The 17,087-nt window shown below is 39.9% G+C and overlaps 3 protein-coding genes and 1 non-coding gene across 4 annotated transcripts; 3 read left to right on the top strand and 1 right to left on the bottom strand.

The window, feature by feature from the left end:
* The first annotated feature begins 184 nt into the window (after window positions 1-184).
* On the top strand, window positions 185-9,578 carry ints9 (integrator complex subunit 9). The gene is made up of 17 exons (XM_034228681.1): window positions 185-467; window positions 854-981; window positions 1,074-1,134; window positions 1,308-1,370; window positions 1,700-1,839; window positions 2,073-2,159; window positions 2,447-2,567; window positions 3,053-3,187; window positions 4,361-4,472; window positions 4,618-4,798; window positions 5,388-5,448; window positions 6,712-6,883; window positions 6,980-7,104; window positions 7,749-7,916; window positions 8,118-8,216; window positions 8,309-8,446; window positions 9,213-9,578. Exons 1-17 carry the CDS (start codon window positions 459-461, stop codon window positions 9,387-9,389), a joined length of 1,977 nt encoding a protein of 658 aa, XP_034084572.1. The 5' UTR covers window positions 185-458; the 3' UTR covers window positions 9,390-9,578.
* Window positions 9,579-10,592: 1,014 nt separating this feature from the next.
* glrx5 (glutaredoxin 5 homolog (S. cerevisiae)) lies at window positions 10,593-14,875 on the bottom strand. The gene is made up of 2 exons (XM_034228688.1): window positions 14,443-14,875; window positions 10,593-13,063 (listed from the first exon to the last, which is right to left on the bottom strand). The coding sequence occupies exons 1-2, from the start codon at window positions 14,738-14,740 to the stop codon at window positions 12,891-12,893; spliced, it is 471 nt and encodes a 156-aa protein (XP_034084579.1). The 5' UTR covers window positions 14,741-14,875; the 3' UTR covers window positions 10,593-12,890.
* Window positions 14,876-15,114: 239 nt separating this feature from the next.
* Window positions 15,115-16,211, top strand: prkrip1 (PRKR interacting protein 1). The gene has a single exon (XM_034228687.1). The coding sequence runs from the start codon at window positions 15,175-15,177 to the stop codon at window positions 15,742-15,744; it is 570 nt and encodes a 189-aa protein (XP_034084578.1). The 5' UTR covers window positions 15,115-15,174; the 3' UTR covers window positions 15,745-16,211.
* Window positions 16,212-16,324: 113 nt separating this feature from the next.
* LOC117554377 lies at window positions 16,325-16,603 on the top strand. Its single transcript, XR_004570265.1, has one exon.
* Window positions 16,604-17,087: the final 484 nt, after the last annotated feature.

Here is a 17,087-nt window from a genome sequence, read left to right as displayed (position 1 = left end):
TGCCTAACAACAGCCTCTGAAGTCAACACAATACAACGTCATGTATCCCATGTATCGGGCTGACATATTATCATGATAATGGTTTCACTACACCCTTCACAGTTTTTCTTAAACTGAGTGTTGTATGGCTCTGGCTTGAGCCTGCGAACGTGACTGACAGCACTATGCGCACGTGCATTTGTTGACAGCAGTTATCGACGCTTTGGTTGACATGTGTTTAACATTTTGTGAAGCATAGTGGCTTTTCTTGGCAGTTTCAAACATCAACAAGGTGCTAACAATTAGCTTGCCTGTATAATGTATTTACTGTATCTTAAGTAGCACTCCGCACCTGTAGAGGGCAGCAGAGGGCGAGCGTCAGAGAAACAAAACTAGCGGAGTCCTGAAAACACTGCAGGAGGATGCAGTGTTAGCATAGCCGAGTAAAGATAACAAATGTTCATAAATCTGCGTTAAACATGAAATTGGTGAGTTAACAGACTGTGAGCCGTATTAACACAGTAAAGTCATGCCAAGCTGATGATACCGCTGCGCTACTAAATCGTTTACCATACCTTAAGTTATAGTTACTCTGTTAGCTTAGCAGCTAATAGCCCTGTTTGGTCCTGTCCTCATACATCCATGGTTCCCATCATCCTGTGAGGCTAACCTTAACTACCCAGCCTCAGCTATACAAGTGAATGTATACATTACCCAGTGGTACTAATATACTGTTAATGAAAGGAGCATTGTGTTCTTACAGTGAGACTAATTTTAGAGTTGTTTGTGTGAGAGACATACAGATTATCTGCCTGTAATAAATGTGATCTGAATTATGCATGTATCGTAATGTAATTGCTTTCCCTTCTCTCAGTATTGTCTCTCTGGTCATCCTACACTGCCTTGCAATGTCCTCAAGTTCAAATCCACCACTATCATGCTGGACTGTGGGCTGGACACCACCTCTGTCCTCAACTTCCTGCCCCTTCCTCTCGTGCACAGGTGAGCACAGCAGTAATGCTTTCATTTATTGATTGATTAATGTAATACTGGAGGACTTGTTGTGATTAGATGAATTCATTATTTGTTCTCAGCCCCAGACTCTCCAAGCTTCCTGGTTGGGTCTCTAAGGATGGATCAGCAAACCTTGAGAAGGTAGGAAAAGTTGCTTGAGTTGTATTTAGTTCACCATTTGAATTTAAGCTGTTTCTGAACTTTTGTTTTGTTTTGGTTAGCCTTCTATTATTTCTTTGTTTAGTGACTGTAAAGTGCAAACACAAGATTTGTTTGTCAAAAAAGTAAACACATTGTTTTTTCTCAATTTGTAGGAGCTGAAGGAGTGTGCAGGAAGAGTGTTTGTGGACTCACAGCCAGAGTTCTGTCTCCCTGAGGTAGTACACTCTGCTGCCACACATACAATATATTTATGCAAGTCTGTATTACTTTAGTAATCAATTTAATGCTTCAAATAAATGATTTGGAGGAAGGAAATTATAATGATGCTAGCATAGAAAAGGGAACCAAGAGGATAGCCTGCCTATTTTAGTTTTATTTATGTTCAATGTTCAATGTATGTTCAATGTACCAACTCACATTTTCCTTTCACTTTTCTTCACTTTTCTTTCCACATTCTAGTATTTTAATGTAAGTTACAATAAATGCCCTACCTAGAATAATAACACATTTGGTCTCAATAAACCTTTTCTCCCGTTTGCCCCAGAGAGAACTGCTGGATCTGTCCACCATTGATGTCATCCTGATCTCTAACTACCACTGTATGATGGCCCTGCCCTACATCACTGAACACACCGGCTTCACTGGGACAGTCTACGCCACAGAACCCACCCTGACCATTGGCAGGTAAAGAGACAAAATACATTTAAACTTCGTCATATTGTTTTTTTGTTAATTTAATGAAAAATTTGCATTTTATTTGCATAATGCTTTCCATTTTCAGAATGTCTAACTATTCATTTTGTTTTTCTTAGTTTGAAGGATAATGTATGATGTCATGGCTTATGTTCTGTTGTTAACCAAGGACAGTGGCTGGGGTTTCCGGATGTTTTCATAATGCTGACTGTTCTTTTCCTCAGACTGTTTATGGAGGAGCTGGTGAACTTCATGGAGAGAGTTCCCAAAGCCCAGTCTGCCACCTGCTGGAAAAATAAGGAAATGCAGAGGTAGGAAAACTTTTATGTGAAAAAACAATACCTAAAGATCATGCAAAATACTTTAAAAAGATTATCCGTGGGTACATATAGAAGGGCTATCTATATGTAGATGTGGAAAGTATTTATTTCAAAGGATAAAATGTCACATTGGAAACCATATACGTAAAAGAAAATCTAATATTAGCTTTTTTTTCTTTGCCTCTATTTATCTTGTTTTGCTTTGGTTTAAAGTTACATTCCAGCAAAATGCATTTACTACAATACACTATGATTCTCATATAAGTTTATTATATCAGGATGCTCCCTGGGCCCCTGAAGGATGTAGTAGATGTGTGGGCGTGGAAACGAAGCTACAGCATTCAGGAGGTCAACTCGGCCCTCAGCAAAGTGCAGCTTGTGGGGTATTCTCAGAAAGTGGTAAGAACTCAAATTCTTCTTCTCACTAAACCAATACTAATACAAACCATGTGGTCATATCTTTGTTTGAAGAACGTGAATTATGTATTAAATCATTTTCCTTACAGCTATTAACTTCTATTTGTGTTAAATGTTATTTTGCAGTTACAATCAACAATCAAGATGTAACAATTGTGCATGTGTATGGCCCATTTCCATGCACCATTTTCAAAATACGTTGTGTATTTGCAATATAAGTTAGTACAGTTTGGAGAGCCTCCGTTGAAATGTGCATGTAATAATTAGTATATATTCTTCTTATCTAGTTAATACTCAAAGGGAAAAGAGCATGGTTTTCATTTCATTTGCACATTAGTGTTTTTCTCATGCACGATCCTGTACACACTGTGTTGCAGGATTGTTATGCTTTTACATACTATTAAAATACCTGTCGTTTCAGTTTTTATATATTTTGTCTCCTATTGACAACTTCTCTCTGTCTCCAGGAGTTGTTTGGAGCGGTACAGGTCTCCCCTTTAAGCTCCGGTTACTCTTTGGGCAGCTCTAACTGGATCATCCAGTCTCACCATGAGAAGGTTTCCTATGTGTCGGGTTCTTCCCTACTCACCACACATCCACAGGTATTTCTAACGCTAGAGGAAATCTGGGCGGTGGTGGCGAAGTCGATAGGGACTTGGCTTGGCAACTGGAAGGTCACCAGTTCAAGTCCCGGCAAGACCAAGTGCTACCGAGGTGTCCCTGAGCAAGGCCTCGTTCCCCACACTGCTCCCTGGGCGCCGTTCAAAATGGCAGCACACTGCTCCTAACACTAGGATGGGTCAAATGCAGAGAAACAATTTCCCCACGAGGGATTAATAAAGTATATCAAATCAAAATCAAATCACACATTATGGGCATAAAAAGAAAAGACCTGCAAGCACCCAAAATGTGATACAGATCTTTACATACAATAGAATGCATGTTATTGTCCCCTTAAAGAAATGTGTTCTGTCCTCGTCTTGCAGTTTCACTTAATATTACTTAATTCTAGGTGTATATATGTGAAGTACATTTAAATTAACATGGCAGATTTGCAAAGGGACAGTTGACCCCCAAATAATGAAATAATACGTTTTTGCAAGCCTGCTTGTGACAGTGCGAGATGATCCTCTGAATAGATGCGTGCTTCCTTTAGTGTTGTGATACAGTTGGCTGGTTTAATATGGTAGGAAGAAAATGGGCCGTATATATTTTCTGGTGAGAACGAGGTCTATGGATTGACATAAGTAACCAATTATGATTTCTGGAAAGAGACATTTCTGTATAGTTTTTATAATTGATTATTTCTCCACTTTTAGATTCACAATGTTCGAGAAAAAGCAGATATCTCAAAAACTCTGTATCTCACACAAAAACAATCTAGATAAAAAGCACAACAGGTGAGAATACAAATATTTATTCAGGGATGAACGGTCTTTCCAAACAATCTGTAAACTAAGAAGATAATCAAACCCTATTATGTAAACTTTGAAACGTCAGTTATTTCCCCTCTGAGCTCTATCTAACTTATTTGAGCAAATGTTTGAAAAAAAATGAACTTCTTTGTAAACCAATGGTGTCTGGTACCAGAATATGCAGAAGCCCATGTACTGAGACTTACTTACACTCCTTGCACATGTCATCCCTTCTATCTCCCCCTTTCAAATCTATCTCTTTCTTAGTGCACCTAAACTGGTGCAAATAAATCATCTTTAAAAAGAAACTGGAACAGCTTTACAGATCTGGTGTAAATGTATCTCTTTTTCTCCTCCTAGCCAATGGACCAGAGCTCCCTAAAGAACAGTGATGTTCTGATTCTGACCGGCCTCACCCAGATGCCCACCGCCAACCCAGACGGCATGCTGGGAGAATTCTGCAGCAACCTTGGTTAGTCTTATGTACTTTTATTAAAGTTTTATGATATGAAAAAGTACATGTTTATAGAGCGTATGACATTAAAATACTCTTTCTTTGTTGATTTTGAGTGTTTTCATTTAGTAATGTAGTATTTATTATTTATCCGTGCCTGTAGCCATGACGATTCGAGCAGGAGGCAATGTGCTGGTGCCCTGCTACTCCTCGGGGGTGATCTACGACCTGCTGGAGTGTCTGTACCAGTTCATCGACAGCGCCAACCTGGGGACCACGCCCTTCTACTTCATCTCCCCCGTCGCCAACAGCTCGCTGGAGTTCTCTCAGATCTTCGCTGAATGGTGAGATGCTGTTTGTTAACATATCCCCAATTTAGAAATCTGTTGTTGAACAGTACCTAGATAAACAAACATATTTTCATTTCGGTTTGTCAGCAGGATAAAACAAAAGTGCTTGCCAAATTTGAATGAAACTTGGTGGCGGTGTAAAGGAAGAACTCATTGAAATGCTTTTAAAATTATGCAGCACTCATTTTTAATCAGCTTAATGAACATTACTACTTGGGCATGGTCTTGACAGAGGTCTTAGTTTTATGAGTGCCTTTCTTGGTTCTACCTGTGATTTTTTTTCACAATCACATGTTAGTCAGTAAAAAGCTGTAGGCTGCTGCAGCACAGCCTCTACTGATGATACTTTTCTGTTAAATTAGTTTATTTATAGTTTATTATCTCTTGATTTTAATGTTAGTTCAAAAGCATGTTAATATATTCAAAAAGACATTTCAAACCATGCATATTTACAGCAGTGCTGATTGGCTAACACTGTTGTGGATACCTACAATCATACTTGTTTAAGCCAGCTTTTGCTTGTTTTCCAAGATTTTTCTGGGACATTCTGATTAGATTGACCATTTCCTCCTTCTTTTCTTAGGTTGTGCCACAACAAGCAATCAAAGGTGTATCTTCCAGAGCCCCCATTCCCCCACGCAGAGGTGAGTCCTGCTGCGTCTTCTACAGGGGGGACACTTCATTTCAGAGATAGTGGATAGTTAGAAATCCTGATTTATATATGTTTTGTATACTGGCAAATGAGCACCAAGCTTACCCTGCAAGAGAAATAAATAACTTGGATGATTTCTCATATCATAATCAGTTATATGACATCAGTATCTCGCAGTGTTCAATGTATTGTATGTTCACTATAAATGCATGCTTTCAAAGAGATGCTAAATGCTCTTCTCAACATCAGTACTACCTTAATTATTCATTGTCCAGCTTTAAATGTTAAAATCCTTTGCAACACCTGTGTACAAAAGTACATTTAGGAAGTATATTTTGATATACATTTTATTGTTATCAGCCTTTGCATGCTGACAGTATTTAACATTGAATTAATAAAAAATAAATAAATGTTTTGCCACTTTTAGTAATTACATCTTTATTTTACATGACATTTTGATGGTGTTTTTTAGCTGACGCTTTTATCCAATGTGACTTACAATAAGTGATCAATAAGTAAGAATGGGAGATTGTTACATTTAAAGAGATGGCAATGAACGAGGTATTCTCCATTCTAATTGTATGGGACTGAGCGGAGATTAAGCCCCAAGGAAGTGACCCATTTGTTGAAGCAAGTTTTTCCCAGTGGCTGAACGGTAGTTCTAAAACTTCTTTGCAAGTCACGTAACGTCATTCGGTCCAAAAAATACTTTCCTATTGACTTACATTGAGAAAGAGACACCTGTAAATCAGCGAATAACTAGTACATAAACTTCCCAGGATGAATCCTAGAATCGCCGTTAGCTGGATTCGGCTTCAGCGCATTTGACCATTTTTAGTACATCAAATGGGCTAAAAGCTGAATCCAGCATTTAAGCCTCCATTCATTTGATTGAGCCAAGACCAGACGTCAAACCAAGTCGGAGGCGAGGCTTAACAATTGGAAAACGGGAATTAAGACTGGGAGGCGGTGCCTGTGTGAGGGGAGGCGGGGTTAAAGACTCAATTTTAACGGTCCTGAATCTCTTAGTGTGGATTCTTCCTAACTATACAAAGGAGTCTTGTGTGTACTCAGCTTTTAGCGTTGTACTTCATTAAATCAAGCCTCTAAGAAGTGCACCAGGCGTTTTCTTAGTGGCTAAACTGTGTTACTAAAACTTCTGTGTAATCCACGTAACAATAGTAATGTTGTCTTAACGGTTATGTGAATATACAGGAAATGATAACGTTGACTTCTGTCTTGCACCCCCTTCCAGTTGATCCAAACCAACAAGCTGAAGCACTACCCCAGTATCCACGGAGACTTCAGCAGTGAGTTCCGGCAGCCCTGCGTTGTGTTCACGGGTCACCCCTCTCTGCGCTTCGGGGACGTGGTTCACTTCATGGAGCTGTGGGGAAAATCCAGCATCAACACCATCATCTTCACTGGTAACTATCATTCTATTACAAGCACCGCTAGCCTCTCAATACTCACTCTATGCCCTGCTGCTACATGCCTCTCTGACTCTTCTTTCACATCACCAGAGCCAGACTTCTCCTACCTGGACGCTCTGGCTCCCTACCAGCCGCTGGCCATGAAGTGTGTTTACTGTCCCATCGACACACGGCTCAACTTCCACCAGGTGTCAAAGCTGCTCAAGGAAGTCCAGGTCAGGTTTGTCATGTTATCAACCCCTTTGATTAATATAGATAATGTACTGTTAGCACTTTCCACTTCAGGAATTCTAAGGAAAATAAGTACAATGGATTGCACCTACCTGAACAGGGAGTCTTATAGTTTAAGGCAGAACATTTCAAGTTTGTCCAGCTCAGAATTGACTGCCTCGTGTTCATTTTTTTCTTATATTTTGTGTACTTGCATGCAAAACAATTGAAAGGACAGTTATGCAATAACACAAATAATCAATTAGTGTCAGCACCAGTCCTGGTCCAGGAAATAAAAAAAGGTTTTACAAGCCAATAGGCAAAGCACAAACGACAACATTAAGTGTTTCAGGTGTCCCTGTAAATCTTGAATGATGTCATTTTGTCTAAAACTCCTCACTTTATCAACCGAATGTAGTGGATTTTTGGGACTTGGCACACATTTTGCATTTCCTGTAAATCTTTCATAATAAAAGTAATCTAAAGTTTGTTAAATGCTTTTAATGTGGATCTGCAGCAGTAAGAAAAGCTCAGTGAGTAACACTGCAAATATATAAATGTTACAATTCATATATTTTAATTGTAGAATATTTCAATCAGTGGCCTAATCAGTTGCTTCAGTTAAAGGATGTTTCCCTGTGTGCTGCAGCCCCTCCATGTGGTGTGTCCGGAGCAGTACACCCAGCCCCCCCTGACCCAGTCCCACCGCTCTGATCTCATGCTGGAGCTGCAGCCTCCCCCCATGCCCTACAGGCGCTGCTCTGTACTCAACCTGCCCCACAGACGCCGCTACGAGCGCGTCTACATCCTGCCGGAGGTGAGTCGCATCACAGCTGTCACTCATGTTCTATTCTTCCTCAGCTTGTCTCCGGTTGTTGAATAAAAGATCAAACCTTTGGACACAGATGTAAGAGCATATTTGAAATGGTCTCATGTGTTGGCAGGAGGCGATGACATATGGTGTATAGAATCCTATCAGAGCACAGGTGTCCTAAATGTCTGATTCTTCCTCTCGTAGCTGGCCAACTCCTTGGTGCCCTCCGAGATCAAACCCGGCGTCTCCCTAGCAACGGTGTCTGCAGTGCTGCACTCCAAAGACAACAAGCACACACTGCAGGTGGGTCCTGTGAATCTGTGCCACATAATACATATACCAGTGTGTAAATATACAAATATTTGCTGATGTTTTTCCCTCTCTTGTGCTGCCAGTCGGTGCCCAAACCCCCTCCAGTGGCCCCCAGCAAGAAGAGGAAGCGGGTGCTGGAGGAGCCTCCGGCAGTGCTGGCCCCCAAAACCCTGCTGAGTGGAGCTGTGCCCCTGGAGGCCTTCCTCGCCACGCTGCAAAAGGTGATAAATCTGCAGACATTCATGGGAGCCTCAGTGCTGTTTGTAGGGCTGCACAATTCACCTAAATGTAAACATATCTCAATATGAGATAGTATTTGTTACAGAATGTGTCCTGGCCTACAATTCATATTCTACAGACTTAATAAATATGTCTTTGTTTGGTACATATCTACGGGGGTCAACAGATGCAAAAGCGCTACAATGGCCTAAAACTTTTGCATTAGGAGAAAAGAGCTGCAAAAAAACGATTTTCCAAAACACATGAAGATGCATCTTCACCAACAAGCGCAGCATTTTAGAACTCATTCATCAACTTGACAAAACATGCCAATGTTTAATAAAAGCGCTGCAAATACAAAACACATCGGAACCTGGGACACTAAAAGGTGAATATATCTTTCAATGATAGAATAGAATAATGATGCCATAATGATCTATCTCCCCAATATCGTTAATCATATCGCAACATCATACAAAATCATATTTTCAAAAATCATGTTGCCCTAATTGATTATTTAGCAGCCAGCAGTTAAATAATTGTTTACCTCATTTGAAACTCTTAGGATTAGTAGTTTTTATAGAAAGGGTCAATTGAATTAGCTATAAAAACTATAAATCCACAAGCATTACAGACACTTTATGTAACACATATTTTGCATAACACCAGTATAACATTCACTCAGGCCTTTTTTGTGTGACATTTTCACATCATTGCTGAATGAACCCGCCTTAAAACGTGCTTAAGCATTTATCTGTCGCCCTGCAGCACGGCTTCACAGAAGTGAAGGTGGAGGAGACGGCGGACGGACACATTCTGCACCTGCAGGCGGAGGACACTCTGATCCAGCTGGAGGAGGACGGGACTCACATCGTCTGTGACAACAACGAGCCGCTGCGCACCACCCTGAGAGACCTGGTGCTGCGCTTCCTGCAGAAACTCTGACCTCATCACGCCTCAGTATTGTTCGTTTTTCTGCTTTATTGGACTACAAAGGTCAAAAGAGATGATGATGGTGGAGGAGGAGGAGGAGGACGAAGAGCTGTGAACTGGACTGTCCCACCTCAGTAACTGTCCAGCCATATTTTGTAAAATAGTATTTTGTATTAAAAATTAAAATTGTTTTTGTTAGATCATCTTGGTGAGTTTTATTGCAGTGTCCTTATTCAGGAAACTGTAATATAGAGAAACACAAAAGAAAACAAATCAAATGTCCTTTGCATCTCACGTTATCCAACTTGGTTTTAAAAAATAAGAAAGTGTAAACATATATTTAAATGTTATTGAAAATGTATTTAAATCCTTAAATAGGTGAAACCCTGATCCCGTCAGTGTTTGTGAGCAGCTGTAGAGGTTGCAGGTTAGCAGACCGTAAGTAGGAACATGTTCAGTGCTTTGAAGAGAGAACAAAATGTTCCTGCTGTATCTGAATGGGATGTTCTGAGATCTGCTTGACCGAGTGCAGATCTTTTGAAAAGGCATAATTGGCCCTTTTTTACATTTCTAATAGCAGGAAAAAGCACACAATTGAATAAAACATGGATGATGGCTCACTTTCTGGCACATCTACCAATCATTAAACCTTCCTCCACAGGTCAAACTGAGGAGGTTTAATTATTGATATTTATACTTTGGCATGATATTACAAACAAATATAATCTAGGTCATGTACAGCAAGTTTAAAATAGTTGGGAAAGGTCAATATTCTTATTTTAGAAAAGACCTTTCAGTTTACTTATTTAGTTTTTTGTTAGTACTACTCTTAATTGTGTAGCTGCGTGTATATATACAAAAAGCATGACGGAATTCCATGCTTAATATTTTTTGATAAAACAAATCATTCTAACAAAAAAAGGTAAGACAGAATTTAGCCAGGCAATTCATTTTATAATAACCGATACTTTAGAACATAAATTGTGCTTATGATTGAGAGTAGTCATATTTAGAGGTGAAACAATTAGTCAATGTATCAGTCAAACGATGGGAAAATAAATATTTGTTTTGCTAGATTGAAAAACTATGGGTATTTCCCCGGTTACATTTTCTAACATTGGACAGATACTGCTAAACAGAATCTGTATATTAGCCTGAAAACTCCAAACTGAAATCAGGCCCTCTCTGAAAGTTGGTTAGAAAAACAAAAACAACTCTGGATTGGCTTTTTATTTGTGTCACAAAATAGGTGAAGCAGCTCAAATGCATTTAATAATATGCATTCAATGTACAATATCTTACAGTGTATTACATGACCATTGCTTTGATAATACAGCTGTGTGCAGCAGAAGGAACATCTAGGATTGATAAACACAAGCGTTTAGACTCAACAAATACACCTCCAAAAAATAAAACTTCTCTTTTTCCTTTAGTGATAAATGAACAAATACCACAGACGCAACAAATGTTTAACTGCTCCTGTTTGTCCGTGTGCCGTCTTCGGGGAAAAAGAGAACGTGTATCACGGTTTGTTGCGTTTCAGCGGGTGCTCTTAAATCAGAGGGGGCAGTGTGTGTGTGTGTGTGTGTGTGTGTGTGTGTGTGTGTGTGTGTGTGTGTGTGTGTGTGTGTGTGTGTGTGTGTGTGTGTGTGTGTGTGTGTGTGTGTGTGTGTGTTGGCAGGAAGAACAAACAGGCGACAATAGTGGTGCAGGGTCTTTTTTGTGGGTTGTCCTAAAGTTAGCATTGCAAGGGGTTCTCTCGACAAAAAGTAATGGTGTTTTTCCATTGGTGTTAGAAATATTGTAGAAAATAAGATCTTTGGCAAACACATTTATGATACTACGAAATGTTGTTCAGCAGGATAATATACAAATATTAATACCACTTAATGATTTTTTAAGCATAAATGCAATCGAGAGAAGTCTAGAGCTAACGCTAGGCTAAAACCGAACCCCGTTAGCAACCGCAGTTTTCACAACGCATTAAAAGCTTCGAGCATTTACACATTTGCTCTTACTGACATATTTAATGTCACAGAATAAAATCTCTTCAGCTTGTGTTAACCACAGACCTTGTATTAAGCAACTAACCAAAAACCACAAACAAAAACGTTGACTTCGAGACGCGGGAACAGGAAGTGGTAAAATGCTGACTCATTTCTGGGTTTTAGGACTTATTCCTGCACCACTGTATTCCTCAGTCATATGGACAGTGCATGTTAAGAGGTCAGTGAGACGGGATCCATGACTGTAGTGACCTCCACTACAAAAGGCCATTTTTGAAGAGATATAATTAATTATACATAAGGGATACTTTCTGACTAATTACGAGTATTGCTCCGTGGTTGTTCTTCCTTCTAGATAAAGGAAGATACAGGCAGTGCGTTTAGAAGCTTTATAGTATGGTGACAGATTTTCGTGGTGTGACCCAAGCAGACTTATATAGATGTTAACAAGTGTACCATGAGGCTTATTTGGTCTTAAACAGACTGGGGCTTGGGGAAAAAGTTAGACAGTTAGCTAGCGGAGCTTTTAGAGGTCAACATGGAGGTTTGCCACAGTTCTTGTGTTAACTAATTAATAACACAAGGAGGGAAACTGAAAGTCTCCCTCAGGCAGGTCCAACCTGGTTTCAAAATGATTTCCTCTCCAACAGTGTGGTCATATCTGGACGTTCATTACTGAATTTATTACAAAAAGCCTCTAAATTAGGCCAACTTAGCGGTTTCTATTGTTTGAAAAAAGGTCTGCTATTTAGCATTTAGAGAATCAGGATGATTGAAAAGCATTCACATAGTAGGAAGTAGGACAACGTTTCCCACCATTTGTTATGGGAAAATTAAAGCTGATATAATCAATAATTTATTTTTGATGAATTACTGTTTGTTATGCAAAAGAGGTTGCTCCTATTGACAAACACATAAAATGATCACCATATAAAGCTTGACGACGACTTCCAGATCTTTGTTGTGGTTTTCTGGCCCCCAAACTCTGATCAACGTAGTGTCTGCTAGCTGGCCAGCACCACGTGGCAGATATTCACAGTTAGAAACTAACCAGTTAAAGAGCTAAACATTTTTCAAACCCAGTTAAATAGAAAGTGAATATGACATTTTGTGGCCAGAAACACAACTCTAAAGTTGCTAACAAGTTTTGAATATAAAGTTAAAGAGTGATTTTATGTCATTGTTGTGTTTTTTCTAAATAACCCAAAAATAATCAGCCTCTAGAAAGATGAGAAATGAATTTGAAAATGCTGTGGAGACACTGTTAACCCTTTTTATTCTTCCTAGTTTAAAGTCCTCACCTCTCAGGTACATGATCTGTGCACATTCAGAAGTGTATTAGCAGTGCAGCTCTGTTTGCGTATACAACAAAGTAAAGATTCCCATGACAGTGCTGCCACTCAACTGCTTGGAAAGGTGAGTAAACTTTGCCCAGGCCTGCTTTATAGATGGTTTATCTTTCTGATCAATGTGTCCTCTGTCTGGTCAGCTGTTTGACGTTCATCTTCTACTTGGATTCCTTCTCGGCCTCCAGCAGTGAGGAGCTGATGCCCAACTTCTTCAGCTCCTCCACCAGATCTCCGTTCTGGTGCATCTGCAGCAGGATGTCGCACCCCCCCACAAACTCTCCGCTGAAGTACACCTGGGGGATCGTGGGCCAGTTGGAGAAGGCCTTGACTCCTGTGGACGTAAGATTGTGATGTGGTCAGAAATAAACTACAGACAATACTGTATCGGCTGACGAGAAGTAATGCTTTAAGCAACAGCAGTGTGTATGATTTCAACTAAAGAGCTAAGCTGTTAGCATAGGCAGTGATAGCCACCATGACAGGAACTCAATGCAGTGCAGTGTTTAAGAGATCACCAAAAAGTGGCCTTCTTTTCAAAAAACAATGACAGCACGAAGAAAATATATACAAAAAATTAAATGAACATGTTCTATACCACTTAGCATTACACTAGATATGTGTTATTTGGTGGCCTTTGTATTAGTATATATTACGTTTTATTGATATAAGCAAACATGATTAGGATAATGTTGCTAACTTAAACAAATGTTTTTAGGGCTTGTAAAGTTAACAGTTAATAAATTGGAAAGATAACTTTTGAACCAAATGTTAATAGTACATCGATTAAAAAGTCCAACAATCTACCTGTACCTGTCATAAAGGACAATATGGTACTACTTTAATAACGCCAAATATTAGGGCTGTGCATTATATTCATATTATAGCTATATCGTGATACGCGACAAGATATCTTCTTAGATTATGGATATATACATTTAATATAATATATAGCTAATAGCCATATAATATCTTATATGAGTGTTGTGTTGGTTTGAAAAGAATGCATTCCAGTCAAGTGATGTCATTTTTACTAAGGTTACATTTGGAGCTGCAAAGAATAAATGAACACAACATAAGTAGCTCATTTAGACTTTAAATGTGGTGCGAATACAACTAACCACCTTGGAATAATGCATGAACACTTCCTCACCCAGTTTATAGCCCTTGATTCTGGCAGATTTGAACCAGTCAGCTTGTCTCTATCATAACTAAGCATTACACTGCTGTTGCATCACAAGCCTACAAAGGACCAAATCCCATTAACTGGCAGTCCTGCTGTAACTGGAAACAACATGTTCCTTATTGACATGTGATGTCATTGTTTAAAATAAAGGTTCCAGTTATGGTTGTGTTAGGAGTAAAAGACAGACATCTTCACAGTAGTGGTGTCATGTTCTACTTTAAAAAAGGACCCCACCCGTTGGTGCTGCTGCAGAGCACTGATAAAAACGTAATACATCTCTAAATCTAGTGATAGAGAGCCGTTGAAGAAGGGCTGGAGTGTATGGTGGCCTTGTAAATAGTTATAAATGACAATGACAGCTGCAACAGACTGACATAACAATGATCTGGTCAAAACAATTACAAGCAAATGTCTAGTAACACTTCCACTGACAAATATTATGAAGTTTAGGTAAAAGTAACAAGTTAGATTGAGAGGTGACAACTTGTTGCTGTCATGTCATTAACAAGTTATCTCAGTTTGCTGACCTTCTCGGAACTCGGAGTCCTCTAATACGTTGTACGAAGCGTAGTCGTCCACCCCGTGCATCCGGAGGATCTGAACCACGGCGTTACTGAAGCCACACATAGGCTGGGCCGGAGTCCCCTTCATGAACACAACCACTTTGTCCTTCTGCACAATATCTCCAAGGGCTTTCTGGACGTCCGCCGCCGCGCACAGGAACCGGGCCGAGGACGTCCACACTCGTCCGTCGGCCTGTCTGGGCATGTAGACGGCTGCTCCAGACCGCAAACACCTCGCAGTATTTCGAATTAAACTGTTCATGATCTTTGGTGAGTTTTGTCTTTATCAGACGCGAACAAATGTCATACAAATAGACTAACCTGCTTCTGAACAAGCCTGAGTAAAGCCAGGCAGTCAACACACGTTACGCTCGAGAGATGGGGCGGGACATTAACGCTGATTGGACAGCTGCGCCCAAACAAATTATCATGTGATCTGCGATTGGTGCATACGTGCGTCAATTACCGTAGTTACACAATAAATAAGATAGTGTGATAATTTAATACAAAAATAATTCATAACAACTACAGTCACTATCACATAACTTATCAACTTGTATTTTATTGGGAAAATCTTATATTAAAAAAGAGTAAAATAATTATTTCCAGGTAACGGAAGCTCTAAAGAACTTCCGGGGCGACTTGAGCAAACCGGAAGAAGAGAGGAAGGCAGAAGCATTGAGAACGGTTGGAAAGATGGCGGCGCACACTCAGAAGAACAACAAGCCAAGGAAACCTGGAGGAAAGGAGTCGCAGCCTTTGATAATTGCCAAAACTCCGGCGGAGGAGCAGCGCCTGAAGTTGGAGAGGTTGATGCGGAACCCGGATAAGCCTGCTCCCATCCCAGACCGGCCAAAGGAGTGGAACCCGCGGGCTCCTCCGGAGTTCGTCCGGGATGTGATGGGCTCCAGCGCCGGTGCGGGCAGCGGGGAGTTCCACGTTTACCGGCACCTCCGACGCAGGGAGTACCAAAGGCAAGACTTTCTGGACAAGATATCAGAGAAAGTGAATGAGGACATCGAATATCTCGATAAAGTGGAGCTAAACAAACAGGCGGCCGATGATAGAACAGCGAAACGCAGGAAGAAGCGGGAAAAACTTAAGCGCAAAATGCGGATGGCAAAGATGGCAAAACTCGAGTCCAAAAACAAAGGAGAAGACGATGCAGAGAAGAGCTCGGAAAGCAGTTCAGAAGACGATGGGGAGCGGGAAAGGGAGGCTGAAGATGATGCCGAGGCTCCAAGCTTCATCATGGGGAGAAAGTGACTCCTTCTTCAGGGTGACTGCTCGGACAGGGTGCTGGTGTTGGTGCTGCTTGGTAGAGACATTTTGGGCTCATCAATCATGAAGCAATGGTGGAGATTGAGACCAGAGTTGCATTACATATGAAAAAGCACAAACAACAGTTGGAACCTGTCAAAGACAATGTGCTTCCTGTTGTTATACAACGAGAAAAACACGTTATGGATTGCTTTCCATAGCACTCAGTGTATTTTAATCACACATTGTCCCGGTTGGAAAAGAGATATGTTGAGAAACTTAAGATTTTTCATTAAGCTTTCCATAATATCGGTGAAATATTTCTAATTTTCATGTTTCAGCTAGAAGGTCAGGAGTAATGTCATCTGTCTTAAGGCGTTTTTGAGTTGGCCCAATTTTTTTTTGTCAGAATTTAGATTTATTGGCCCAATCCATATTTTAATGTTTGCTTTTAATAAAAAAATGTGAATATACATGGAAATACCGTTTGTTCACTTAACATTTCTCAACTCTATTCTTGTTGTCACTGTTAGATATGTCATATGCTAATGAGTGTTTGTATGTGTCACTCTTCCATGTTATCATCGTTGCAGCCTTGTGAAGTTGCTCCTCGCATGAAGTGTTGCTTGTGTGCACAACAAGGCTGCAGAAAGTATTTCAAAGAATGAAAAGGCGTGACTTCTCGAGGTTCAGGAGTTTCACGTGCGATGTTCTTTGGACAGACAACACCTGCTTTCCACGGTGGTGATGGCTTCACTCCATAGCCATTGCTTTTCTTAAGGCATGTAGAGTAAACTCCTGACAGCACGATATTGTTTGGAGCAACAGAAGCTCTTTGTGTCAAGCACTGTCAGCTGTCACAATAACGTACTGGATTTTACAGACAAAAATATCAGAAAACACTTGATCACTGATTATTTTCTGGTCTGTGTATATATATATATCAACTGACAAAATATATTGTTATTGTTTAAACTGCTTTTAATATGTTCTCCTCCTCACTGAGATCATACAAATGAACATGGAGTTTATATAAATGAACTATTTTCCTTTTATTCATTTTCATATGACTTGCAAAACAAATGAGACATCTGGTTTAGGTATTGGCATCAGAAATCAAAAAACGTCATCTCATAGCAGGGAAATTGACATTGTTACAGCAAAAGGGATATTGCAGATAAAAAGGCAAAATAAACTGGGTAGACTTACATATTAAATAAAGAGGCAAACAGACGATTAACAAAATAGCCAAGGTTTAAAAATAAGTATCCATGTTTGTAAGTGAACACAAACAAGCAGTGAGGTAGTGCCCAGTGTTATATTATTTACTAAATATACAAAATATATAT

This window comes from Gymnodraco acuticeps, unplaced genomic scaffold, assembly GCF_902827175.1.
Source record: "Gymnodraco acuticeps unplaced genomic scaffold, fGymAcu1.1, whole genome shotgun sequence".
Lineage (NCBI taxonomy): Eukaryota > Metazoa > Chordata > Actinopteri > Perciformes > Bathydraconidae > Gymnodraco > Gymnodraco acuticeps.
This window is presented reverse-complemented; position numbering and strand designations above follow the sequence as displayed.